Raw genomic sequence first — 12941 nt, forward strand, 5'->3', positions numbered from 1 at the left:
CACTAGGGTGAACAGTTCCCTCCTTTCTCCCTTCAGAAATGCCTTTAATCTTTGCAAATAAATGTTCTGCCATAAAGGATTGCATTTTAATAGCTTCATTTAAGATTAGGAAAAGCTGTTGCCTGTGTGCCTTTCCTTTGCTCATTGAAGTAGTATTCCACATCATGGTGACAGAAGTACTCTTTCAGTAACATCTAATTCAGCAGTTTTTTAACTGGGAACACCATACAGGAAGGCATAACTAAGAAAGCCTTTCCATTTGTGAACAGATAGTACAGAAAGTTCCCCTGTGTTCTTTGTTGCTGGAAGGAATACTCCGATTTGTAGAATGTAGGAAATTGAGAACCAAATTCTCTGCTTCACAATGAGATCATGGCTCAGAGTTAACAATCTCGCTGCCAGATTCCCTGCTGCTCTGGGGAAGGAGTAAACTTCACCAAGTCCAATGCACTTTCACTGGTGCATTGGCACAGCTAAGATGGCTAGCTCCTGTCCCCCTGGTCTTCTGGGGGGGTCCAGCAAAGCCGCTGGACCCCCCCCCCCCCCAGCAGACCAGGGACACCAGAGCAAAGCCACCGCCTGGGCGGCTTTGCTCGTTTGCCTGGGAGCAAAGCCGCCCAGGCGGCGGCTTTGCTCGGGTGTCCCTGGTCTGCTGGGGGTGTCCAGTGGCTTTGCTGGACCCCAGCCCCCCAGCAGACCAGGGGGACAGGAGCAAAGCCGCCCAGGCGGTGGGAGTCCCCTGCCTGGGCGGCTTTGCTCCAGAGCAAACGAGCAAAGCCGCCCAGGCAGCGGGACTCCCGCCGCCTGGGCGGCTTTGCTCGGGTGTCCCTGGTCTGCTGGGGGTGTCCAGTGGCTTTGCTGGACCCCAGCCCCCCAGCAGACCAGGGGGACAGGAGCAAAGCCGCCCAGGCGGTGGGAGTCCCCTGCCTGGGCGGCTTTGCTCCAGAGCAAACGAGCAAAGCCGCCCAGGCAGCGGGACTCCCGCCGCCTGGGCGGCTTTGCTTGGGTGTCCCTGGTCTGCTGGGGGCGTCCAGCAGACCAGGGAGACTGGGAGAAGCTTTTCTCGCCCCGGAGGACACGGGTGGCGACCCGCCGCCCGTGAGCTCCGGGGTGAGAAAAGCCCCGTTCGTAAGTCGGGGTCTGCCTGTACACTGCACTCCATTCTGTCTGCAGCCACTGTGCCTAGACCCCAATTTGACCCAAAATGATTAGACTTGTGAATTATAAACACAGTGGAAAAACTGTTCAGTTCTGAAGAATTAGTTAAATCAGCATATAGAAGTGCACTACATGTTTGAGTACATATTAAAACAGCCGGCATTTCTCTCTAGCCACTTCATGCCCCTGGCAGGGTGGGAGCAGGGGACGAGAGACTTCGCACACTCCCCCAGGCCCTGATTGACCTGGGGGAGGGGAGCGTGTGTGAAGTCTCCTCCCCCCACCAAAACGCATTGCATTAGAGGAAACCGCCAGCGGTTTTAAAACAGATGGTGTTTGTAGCCACTGTATGCCCTTGGCAGGGTGGAAGGAGATGTTGCAGATCGTCCTCTGGGGTGGGGGAGTGGTAGAGTGGTCTTGGGCCGGATCCGGCTCTCGGAGTCCCCTTTGCCCACCGCAGTTTACAGTTTGGTTGAATGTCTCTTAAGACCCCGACTATACAAATTGTTCTAGCACTTTTGCCTGCATTTCCTTTATTTACTGGCAATGTGAGTTCAGTAAAAATGATGGATATTAAAAATGTATCTAAAATAAATTCATGAAATAATTTTATAAAGCTGAGCCAGTGAATACATTAAATTAAGTTTATACCCTGTGCAGTTCTTTTTAAAATGATTTTCACAATCTACATTTTTTCACATTTCCTTTTGATTGATTAAAGTAAATGTGATACTGTAAGGGTACAACACCTTCTTATATTTCACTTAGCATTGCATAAGTCATGGTATTGTCACCTTTCCCATACCCAGTATTTCCTGAAAACTAATTTTTATAAGACAGTTGAAATACTCAGGCCTTCACATTCATAGCACAGTCCAAGGAGCAATAGTTACTTGTGGAGCCTTCTCTGGATCCATTCTCAGAACATTTGATGTAGTTAGGATTTTAGAGTTCAAAGTCATGCCACATGCTATCTTCCTACATCTAAAGGCTGCTTGAGTGACACTGTAGTTACTAAAATAACGTGACACTGGTAGACTTTTATTGCAAGAAAGCCTATTGTCTTGTCCCAGCTGCTATCACTACACAATCCCATTTTTGGTACCATAGACAGTGTTCTAGAGGCTAGTATTTTCTCAAGCTATGGTCTGCAGATCTCTGGGGGGTCCTCCAGGAAATCTGGGAGTTATGTCCAGTTCCAGTGGGTCTGTGAGGACCAGATATGTCCAGGGCCACCAGCCCCATTCATCAACTCCTCCTTGATACCAAATTGTTCAACATGGTTAAGTCCGAAACAGACTGTGAAGAGCTTCAAAAGGATCACACAAAACTAGGTGACTGAGCAACAAAATGTCAGATGAACATTAATGTTGATAAATGCAAAGTAATGCACATCGGAGAACATAATCCCAACTATACATATAAAATTATGAGGTCTAAATTAGCTGTTACCACTCAAGAGAAAGATGCGGCCAATGAGGGCTACGGAGAAAGTCCTGAGGGCTGAGGCAGAGCAGCGCACAGCATAAACTGCCTGACCAAACTTCCACCTAGGACCAAGACGAAAATGTCACCTTTGGGGAGCTGCCTGAATTAAACATCTCCTGGAGCCTGCACCCCAAGCTTCTCCCATAGCCCTAAGCCCCTCCCACACTCAAACTCCCTCCGGAATCCAGCACTCCAAACCTCCTCCCATGTCCCAAACCCTCTGTGGCAGTCCTAGGCACCTCCTTGCAGCGGAGGCTGAGGCCAGGGCAGGGTACTCATGGCTCAGACCACTTGGGCCAGCAGGGGGTTCCCACTATTGGGAGGAGTTTCAGGGTTCCAGCATTGGGACCTTGTGCTGCAGGGGTGGTGCCACAGGACTAGTCCCCCTTTACAGGGTGTCCACCTGCTGCCTATGTACACCCAACGTGTTCTGATATTTTTTTTCCTGTGATCTGGTCATTTAGGAGTGGGGGCAGGCAGGGTCTGAGCAGCGATTGAGCACACCCAGGAATAATTAAAAGCTGGCACCTGTAGGCTTGGGGGGTGGGGGTCTGCAAAAAAATAAATAAAATGGGGGCAGGGGCCTAGATTTTCACTACATGCATATAGCAATGTAGGGATTGAGGATTGTCATGAGGATGAGGCATTGGACTTTAACACAGGAAATCAGGGTTCAATTCCTTACTCTGCCACAGATTACTTGACAGACTTTGGGAAAATTGCTTAATCTCTCTATTCCTCTGTCAGTTATTTATTTGAAAAATGGTGATGATGCTGGTTCACTTCACAGGGGAGATAAGAGAATAAAGTCATTAATATTTAAGATTCATCAAATAGTATAAGGATGGATATTCAACACAAACACTGTCTAATAACTCACAGCATGCTGCACACTTTTAGTTCCAGTCATGAAGTGAAGACTGTCACATCCAGATGATATCACTGGGTATTTTAGGTGGTTAGAATGTAATTAACTCAGATTTTAGTTTCACCAGGATATTAGGATACGTTTTCCACCCTTTCAGAGGATTAGATTTTGGATCTGGGATGTCCACTGGACTAGAAGCTAGATTTAGGTCCAATATTTTGTCAGAAAACTGGTACCCATAATAGCCCAGTATATGTTAGCCCACTGCCAGTATCTTACCTGAGTACTTATTCAAATGCTACATCACTTCTTCTAGCATCTAGGAGAGAGTCTGAACTAGGTATTGACCTAGTCCCAGTCTGCTGAGCGAGATCTGACAGGACTACAGTACAAGGCGGCATGACTGACAGCACAAATGTATGGGCTTTTTTATCTATATTCCCTTCAAAATCCAAGTCCTAAATTTCTTTGTCATGAGCAAATGCTTCTTTCAGGAAACAGAGATGTCATTTACAATTTCTCCTTTGGGGTAGGCAGTTGAAAAATGGTACTGTATTTTGCAAAAATATTTGAAACAATAGGATTTTTTCTCTTTGTTGAAAATTGTTTACATTTTATGTTTTGTGTTTGATAGAAAAAAATGAGCTTATTTCTTTTTCAGTGGGGCTTCTTACCTCGCCTTATTTTTATATTAAAAATTGAAATGAATTTTACTCAGAATTTCAAAATGAAAAATGTTGTAAATTCTGTCAACATTTTTTGTTTCAAAGGCTCATAACAAAATTGAACCATTTTGATCAAAACGATTTTCTCCAGGAAAAAAATACCAGGCTCCCATTTTTGTATTTCACAATCTTTGTTGAAAAAATTACAACCAGTTCGATGACATAATACATACTTTTAATAAGTAATATTTTCACAAATATTATGGAAATTTCACTTTGAACCATTCCTGACAAATGTTTTCCTACGCTGCTCTTAAAAATCTCCAATTACAGAGATTCCACAACCTCCCTATGTAATTTATTCCAGTGCTTAACTACCATGACAGTTAGGAAGTTTTTCCTAATGGACCTAAACTGTCCTTGCTGCAGATTAAGCCCATTGCTTCTGCTATCCTCAGAGGTTAAGGAGAGTGATTTTTCACACTCATCTTTGTAACAATCATTTATCCTTGGTGAATCTCATTCTATTTACTTAAGATCTTTTTTCCAGTTTGCCCAAATTATTTTGCATTTTAATCCGAACCTCCAAGTACTTACAACCGCTCTCAGCCTAGTAGCGTACAAAAACATTATAAGTGTACTTTCTATGCCATTATCTAACTAATTTATGAAGATACTGTAAAGAACTGGACCCGGGACCAGAACCTGCAGCTCCCCATTAGATTACTATTTCTCAATGTGCTTAGAACTGACAATACCTGGAGTATATTGGATTCTGCTATGTGGTAGCTGATAGCAAAAGCTAACTTCTTACAGGCAATATCTGTCAAATATCTATGAATATAATCCAGTGAAAGCCCTTCCTTCCTGGCCATCTAGTGAAAAAAGCAAATGCTTGGCGCTTGGGTCCCAGAACTATGTTGCTATTTACACGTTGGATTAGTTTTTATCTGCCCATCTGACAGTGTGATATCTGGTAACTTGGGACTGTTTTCTCTGTGGTACATTATTATGAATGTTTGGCTTGTAGAGTATGTTCTACCAAAAGATGAAGATGCATAGATGGATTTGTACAATAACTTATGTTATCTTATTTAATGTGAAAATCTTTTTGGGGGGGGGGAGGAGGGGGAGGTGAGGATAGTTTTGGACCATGGCATGATCCCTTCCCTCCCCCCCTCCCCCCAGCTATGTAGTATAAAATGTATGCTAGTGAGTGAAACTCATAATAATCTCATCTTGCCGGCTCCAGCCTCTTAATCAAATTCCAGTGTAAATTGACATATGCTTGCAGCTATAGCATTCCTGGCATGTTTCCATTGTTGGCAATGTAAACTTGGGGCACTTTTGGCTACATACAGAAGGCTTCAACATCATTATAATGCCTAGCACTTACATGACTCTCTTTATATGACCTTTCAAGCATAACAACCTTCACAATACTTGTGTCAAATACATAAGGCAACTAAGGCAAAGAGATTTTTCCAAGACCATCCAGTACCCCAGAACTAGCTTCCCAGGAGATTCTGGTCCTGAATCAAAGCCCAGTTTACAAAGACAAATTCATAACCTATACTTCATATGGGCAGTAGTGTGTTTTTTGGAGCTTGATGGAAGTGTGTCTAGTGGTTAGGAGGGCCGGTTCTTTTTTAATTCAAAAGGGGATTATAGGGAAACCCAGGTCCTCCCACTCCACAGGACTCTTGTCCAGGACCCTGGGGATTAGCAAAAGACCAGGCACCCCACGGTCATTTTACAGCTGTCCTCCCTGGGCCACCTCCATCCCCTCCTTCACTCTGTAGTCCAAGCTTCTGAGCCTACTCTGGGGTTTCTACACCCTGGCACAAGTACAAAGGAATAATTGTGGCTTAATTTATTAAACAGTTTGGCACAAAGTTCTTTAGCTGCTCCACATATCAAGTGAATGAATATCCAGCACAAATCAGTGGGCTATTACTTGTGAGGCAGTATGATATAAAGGGTTGAACGTGAAGCTGAGAGCCTGGAGCACCTGACTATAATACTACATATGCCATTTACTCATACTTTTTGCTCTTCACTTTAACAGCAAGATGTGTCCACCATGTCAGTCACCCTGTTCCACCTGTTGTACGTTATTTGCACATCATTTCCTGGCATAAGTAATAGGGGAGACTTAGTAGCATGCTTGATTCAAAATGAGAAGCAGGGGACTGGGGTTCGCGGCTGGCCAATCAGACAAGGAGGAGGGGTGGGTGCCTGTCACTAGGGAGGGAGAGTTCCTGGGAGAAGAGCTAGATGGGAACAGAGGAAGGGAATTGCAGCAGCTCAGACCAGGTGTAAAAGCAAAAATGCCCCTTTTGTGGGCATCATGAAAGAAATGAGTCTTCAGGAGGAATTTGGATGAAAGTGGGTGAGGAGAAACGGCTTGGCAGACTAGAAGAGGGAGGTTGTTCCATGGAAATCAGCATTGAGAGAGTAATTTTGGAAATGGATGAACAGGACATCTGGCTACCACTATTGTTAGAACTTGGTATGGAGATGACACAATTGGCATCTAGGCTGAAGATGCAGGGATTTTTTGTCCCCTGGTTAGTGGACCATTTTTAGACCTTCTCTGAGGAAAGGGCTAGTATTTCTAGATCTCTTAGAAGAAGGTTAAGCATATACTTGTGCTTTGTCACACTTCTCTGGAATTCTGCTTCCAAAATACCTTAAAGCATCCTAGTACCTCTGCAAATCATTAGCTTATAACTCGTTTGCTGATCTTCTGGTTAAAGTGCAGTTAGATCTTTTACAAGGCTTTGTGGCCAACTGAAAAAGAGTTCATCTCTGCCTTTCCACCGGGGATTCTTCGACAGTTTTCTTCTTATGAAGCTCATCTGGTCTGCATGACAACATTTGGTGGAAGAAAGAGATTTAAACATCTACCTGCCTTAAGTTCCTCATGTTTCCAATCTCTGTCCAATCCAAATCATCACAATGTCATTGCCAGACTTGCAACAAAATCATTCCAGCTATTCACTGTTTACACAGTGCCACTGGTTTACATGAAACTAAAAAGAACACATTATGACCCCTGCAGAGGATCATACTATCTAAATTGCCTAGGGTTTACAATAAACAAAGGACTAGGAAGAGCACAAGGAATGTCTAAGGTTTCAAGACTCATATATAGCTAGACATCTTGTAAATTAGGAGACGAAGTGACCAGAATGAAAGCCAGAGAGAAGATGCACTGTAAGGATAACAATGGGTAAAATCCTGGTTTTGCCATTAACTTCATTAGGACCAGGATTTCACCCATGCACTTTTGAGGAGAATAAAGTTGCATGCTTCAGAAACTGCTCTCAAAGTGCCACAGAATGCCAGAAGCCAATGTAATACCCATGTTGTTCTCAGTGTGTGCGCTCAGATCAGCTTGATATGAGTTGAACCAATGAAATACTAACAATGGTCATTATAGCCTTGGGATTATTTGTTGCATTGAAACTATTTTCCTAATGGTTGGGATGTACCTAATATTTTCCCCAACAGAGGAGATGATCATCTTTCTTTTATTTACAAAAAAGTTCTTACTGACACTATAGTGCCTGCTTTGCAGCTTAAGGATAGTTAGTTTTCATAGTCACATTTTTACCTTTCATGGATGATGCAATCTGTGTTTGTCCCCCTAGTATTCATGTCTTTCGTTTATTCAGGTGTCTTGCAAATATATTCAGTATTTAGACCTGGGTGGTTTTTTTCAGCTAATGGGGGAGAAATTAAACATTCATTTTAAAATTCTCCCATATGGAAAAACTGTTTTAAGGTCAGTGCAAACAATAACCAGAATAATACAAACCCACCAGGAAAAAATTACCTTCCGCATGATTTGAATAGCACATTGATGTATTCTGACTCTCTGCCAATAAATTATTTAACTCACCCTCCGGTAATAGTTTCTTAAAGAATAAATATGATTTCACAGTGAACAAGTCTATCTTCATTTTCTTGTCATCAAGTGTCATCATTTTTTATATATCCACGTTTCATAAAACTAGCAATCCTGTGGCACCTTACAGACTAACAGATATATTAGATCATAAGCTTTCTTGGGTAAAACCCACTTTTTCAGATGAATAGAAGTGGAAATTACAGAATTCAGCAAAAGCAGTTACCTGTCATTTATAGGGCCAGTGTTAATGAAGCTAATTAAATTAGGCTGGATGTTTCCCTTTCATAGTATTTCATGTGGAAATGGGATTATCAAAGGGAGGGAAATTGCCTTTGTAATGTGCTAATCAGTTGATATATTTATTCAAGCCCAAATTGATAGTGTCAAACTTGTAAATGAACTCCAGTTCAGCTGCCTTTCTCTGTGATAAAATTAATTTGTAGAAGAATAGCTACTTTTAAATCCATTATTGAATGTCCAGGAAAGTTAAAATGTTCTTCTACAGGTTTGTGTGTTACCATTCCAGATGTCTGATTTGTATCCATTTATCCTTTATCGCAGGACCTACAATTGACAGGTAACTGGTTTTGCTGTTATATATACCCTGGATTCTATAATTGCACTCGTACTCTGTGACAAAGTGGGTTTTACCTAAGAAAGCTCATGATCTAATATATTTATAAGTCTTTAAGTGCCACAGGACTGCTTGATTTTAAAATTACAGACTAACACATCTACATCTCTGAGACTCTTTTCCACATGTTTCATGTGCAGGATAGAATGTTTTCCCAGTTTCTGTAGAAAAATATTTTGAATTTCAGAAATACACCTAATCCCTAAGCCTACTTATATGAATTTAAAAAAAATAAATTTGATGTTACTGAAAATTTAAGTTAGAAGCACTGAGAAATATTTGAGAAGAGATATCATGAATTATTATTAGAACTCAGCTGAAGTATAGCTGTCCTCTCGAAATGTTACTTTATTCTTGCACAAGATAATGGGGTTCTGTGAAGACCAGAATGCTCAGTGTTTTGACATTGTGTTTCTTCTGTTCATAGCATGCCATGCCATTTTGGAGGATCTCAAGCCACTCTGACCTTATGGCCCTTCATCATGCCTTAGAACTGGAGTACTTGTAGCAGCTTAGCAGCACTTTGAAACCCCAAAACCTCCCTTGTGCCCATGGACAGTATGTCTGTGTCTTGTGTCAGCATTGGACGACAGAATTTTGTGATTTCAACATGTTGATGTACAGCTGCAATTGGTCTTAACCTTTGCCCTTTCAGTAAATGGAGGAGCATGCCTTTTTCTTCAGAACAGCTGTTGACTCTAGTATTGTGAATCCAATGAAAACAAGCCATGAGAATGTTTTAACCGTGTGTTTTACCGCATTTGATACAAAAAAAGGGTTCATACCTGTGAAGAAAGGACCTGCAACTGCTTTGTAGTTTATAGAATCTTCAATGTGACACACACAGCTTCTTCAACACCACAAACTTGATTGCACAATGAAGACTGAGTTTTTTTTCAAAATACCAGTGGAGTAATTTTCTTGTAAAGAAGGTTTCCTTTTTTGGTTTCTCATACCCAGAGTACTCTGTACATCTTTACTTATTTATGAACAGACTGTGTTTTGACATCATATAACTGAGGATAAATATGATAGGATTAAAGGCTATTTATAAGCCTTTGTCTCATGATACAGCAAACACTTTTGATTTTAGCACATTGCAAAGTAGTTTAAAGTATGTCTAATTTAAACAGATAGGTACATCACTGAGACAATCGTGTACAGGAAGAATTTTTTGTGTAAATTTGTAATAATGGATGATTCTTTTACATATTGTTTAAGTAAATGATATTGAAAGGTAGTAATGCCTTGTTGGTGAAGTCTGAGGCAATGTGTACACAGCTATTGTGCAGTGCCTTATCAGAGTGTTGGGTATAAATATGTAGATAATGGATTTTTTAGATAAATTTGTCAAGACCAAAAGCATGGATGTCAAGTGTCAATAAGGAATTTGTTGTTCTTTTTCAGCTACTTTCTCTTTTTTTCTCCCCTTAGCTATTCTGACTATAAAATGATGTTTCCATTTGTCCCCATTAAACACATACGCAGAGCTACAGAACTTAATTGAAGAGGAGTTTCCTTTATTTTCTCTTTCATTTTCTGTTATGATGCTAGTATATTAAATCTCCTTAAATAATTGAATAATGCATCAACAGACAACTCCCATAAAAAAAACTTGGAGAATAGAAAATACACTATACAATGGTATTTGAGCTAGAGTCTAAGTTTTCATGTTGTCAGAAAATGACAGCATGTGCTTTGTTTTACAGAAGTTAGAAAAGAGCATTTTGAAGAAACTGAGCAAAAAGTGATTGTGTGCAGTGTACGCACTTCTGGGTTTTTTTTTTTAATTCTCTTTAATCAGGAATCAGATGTTCCTAGAGTGTAACATCCATTGCCGGCGATGGATATACTGAAATAGTTGTCACCAAGGAGTTAAAATTTCCATGTTAATTTTTATGATCAATGTAAACTCTGTCTGGTCTATCAGTTGTGACTTCTCTGAATCCTGCAGGCCATGAGCAACATGGTCAGTTAAACTGTGAGTCTGACATCTTGGCCTAAATTATACCAGTTCCCGTTCCTCAATTTTCATCTTTTCATTAAAAAGAAACTTTGACTTTGTTGGTTCATTCTTCAAAATTGACTTCCCTTTTCTTCCTTTCTTACCTTCCCTCCCCTCTCGCCCCCCCAATAAAAACAGCACCAGCCCTCTAAACAGATATCTGCGAAGCACCAAAGTAGCTGCAAAGCAACACCCTCCTGTGTTGGAGGATTCATATTGCTGCTAGTTAATCATTGTGAATTTTCCAATTGCTTAATTACCAACTAAGGCCACTATCCTGCTAAGACATACACATGTTCTTCATTTTACACACTAGTGTGAGCAGTTCTAAGAGGGAATTACTCATAGTGCATAAAGTTTAAGCACATGGTGTATGGTTCTTTTAGGATTGGGGCTATAATTAGATTTTTTTTCTTTGCTTCAAGCAAAGTAGAGTGACAGTTTTTTGTCTTTTCAATTTTTGTAGTCATTATACAGACTGAAAAAAACAGTTTATCTGGGCCTTATTGTACAAAAAAAGTGTGTTGTGTCTACAGTTGTGTACAGAATTTTTCTTCATTAATTTTGTGTTTTAAATTAATAAAATTGATTTGTGAACTAGTAAACAATTCTCTGAGGCATACATATTTGATTATCTTTGCCCTAGGTTCAGAAGGAGATGGCACCTCTCATTTGTTGGCTACCTCAAGAAAAAAGATGTTAATTTGTCTATGATATAGATAAGAGATTATAGTAGGGGTAGTCACTAGTCAGACTGAGACCAAATCCAGACCCTCAGGCACTTTTGAATGGACCCTGACATCTTTTTATTTACTTACTCATATTGTTATTTTTTATTATTGTCTCTGGCGTCTGGACATTGACTGTATCTTGACCAAGAAATGTGGACTTTGCCAAAAAATGACTGACTGCCTCTGCTATATAGAGTAACAACCATACCTTGATAAAATACCTTGGCTGTCGAGGTGTAAGCTAAATGGGCAGCAGCTGCTTCTCTGCTCAGTGGGTGCTAGAGAAGAACAATATAAAATATCCCACAAGAGTGGGAATCAGAGCACTGGCTCTTCTTGTGTTTACACTTGTCCTCATAAAAGCAAGGAGCTTGGGGCCCACTGAAGTGGAAGAGAGTTGAAATGATCTAAGGCCAGCAACATGTGGGTTACTGAATACACAAATCTCTTCTACTCCATGTATGTTGTTAGTTGCAACAGCATGCCTTTTCCTGAGCCTGTCCAGAGCAGTGTTGTGGTGATTTCCTGATGTTTGCAAAGTGTGATTAGCACACAACTTAGATCAGCAAATTCACTTTCAATTTGGGCACTTAACTAGGATTTGAAATTCTCTCCAGAGGAAAAAGGCTAATTCAATACTATACTAATCCCCAAGGCCGTCTTCTCTTTGAAAGTTATTGCTGCTTTAGTCCATTACTTATACAAGCCCAAGGTGCTCAAGAAAGAACTTTCTCGGTCTTATAAAATAAATGTGTATTTTAAATGATGTTGTTGAAATCCAAAAAGTGAAATGAATTTTCCTTACAACTAGCACTGTACAACTTGTTCTGGCTCATACACAGGGGTTGTAACCAGATGGATTCCTATAATTTGCTTTTTAAAAGTATGAGATGCAAACCCCACTTGGATTTGTTAGCATTTGGGAGTATTAAATCTGAGTGGTCTTGGCAGAACTGGAAGCTAAAATCCACTAGGCAGCCATCCATTGCTAATCGAGGAGGCAGCCTCAAAATAAAGCTGAGTTTCCCAACCCTCTGTATGTCTGAGACATTATTCAGTTTTGTTCCTTGAAGTTCTCAGGAGAAATGATGACTGCAAGCTCTGCTGAATTCTTTCTGGTGGTTTTGTTGTTTAAACTCCTGGATTACCATGGTGTGTTTTAAAGATACACTACTTCATTAATGTTGTTTGTGATCTCTAATTAGATTTATACCAAGAGCCCTAAATTGCAAACGCTATTTGCCTCCAAACATGTGCTTTCAGAAGGCTACTGGGCCTGTAGCGATAAATTACTTGATGTTGCACATAATGTTTAAAACTATAGCCCACATAGCCATACCTGCTAGGCTGTGAATCAACCTCTTTGACACATGAACACACACACTCTTATTAAAAAATTGTTGCTTTAGGTCCCTTTCTTTTTACAAACTTTCACATCTTAAAATGATTTCATGTACAGTACTGTAACGTTGTTGA

The 12941-nt window shown here is 40.8% G+C and overlaps 1 protein-coding gene across 16 annotated transcripts in view; it reads left to right on the forward strand.

The window, feature by feature from the left end:
* EYA1 (EYA transcriptional coactivator and phosphatase 1) overlaps positions 1-12508 on the forward strand; it is a 222870-nt gene extending 210362 nt beyond the window's left edge. For 8 of the 16 annotated variants that reach the window (XM_075920531.2, XM_014577730.4, XM_075920530.2 and 5 more), the window contains one exon: positions 9157-12505. In XM_075920531.2, coding sequence (XP_075776646.2) covers positions 9157-9237 — 81 coding nt within the window. In that variant the 3' untranslated portion in view covers positions 9238-12505. Of the gene's footprint in view, positions 1-9156 lie in introns of all 16 variants that reach the window. The other 8 variants (XM_014577732.4, XM_006131516.5, XM_006131514.5 and 5 more) reach the window with 5 other exon arrangements.
* Positions 12509-12941: the final 433 nt, after the last annotated feature.

Source organism: Pelodiscus sinensis, chromosome 2 (genome assembly GCF_052426305.1).
Source record: "Pelodiscus sinensis isolate ZL-2025 chromosome 2, ASM5242630v1, whole genome shotgun sequence".
Taxonomy (NCBI): Eukaryota; Metazoa; Chordata; order Testudines; family Trionychidae; genus Pelodiscus; species Pelodiscus sinensis.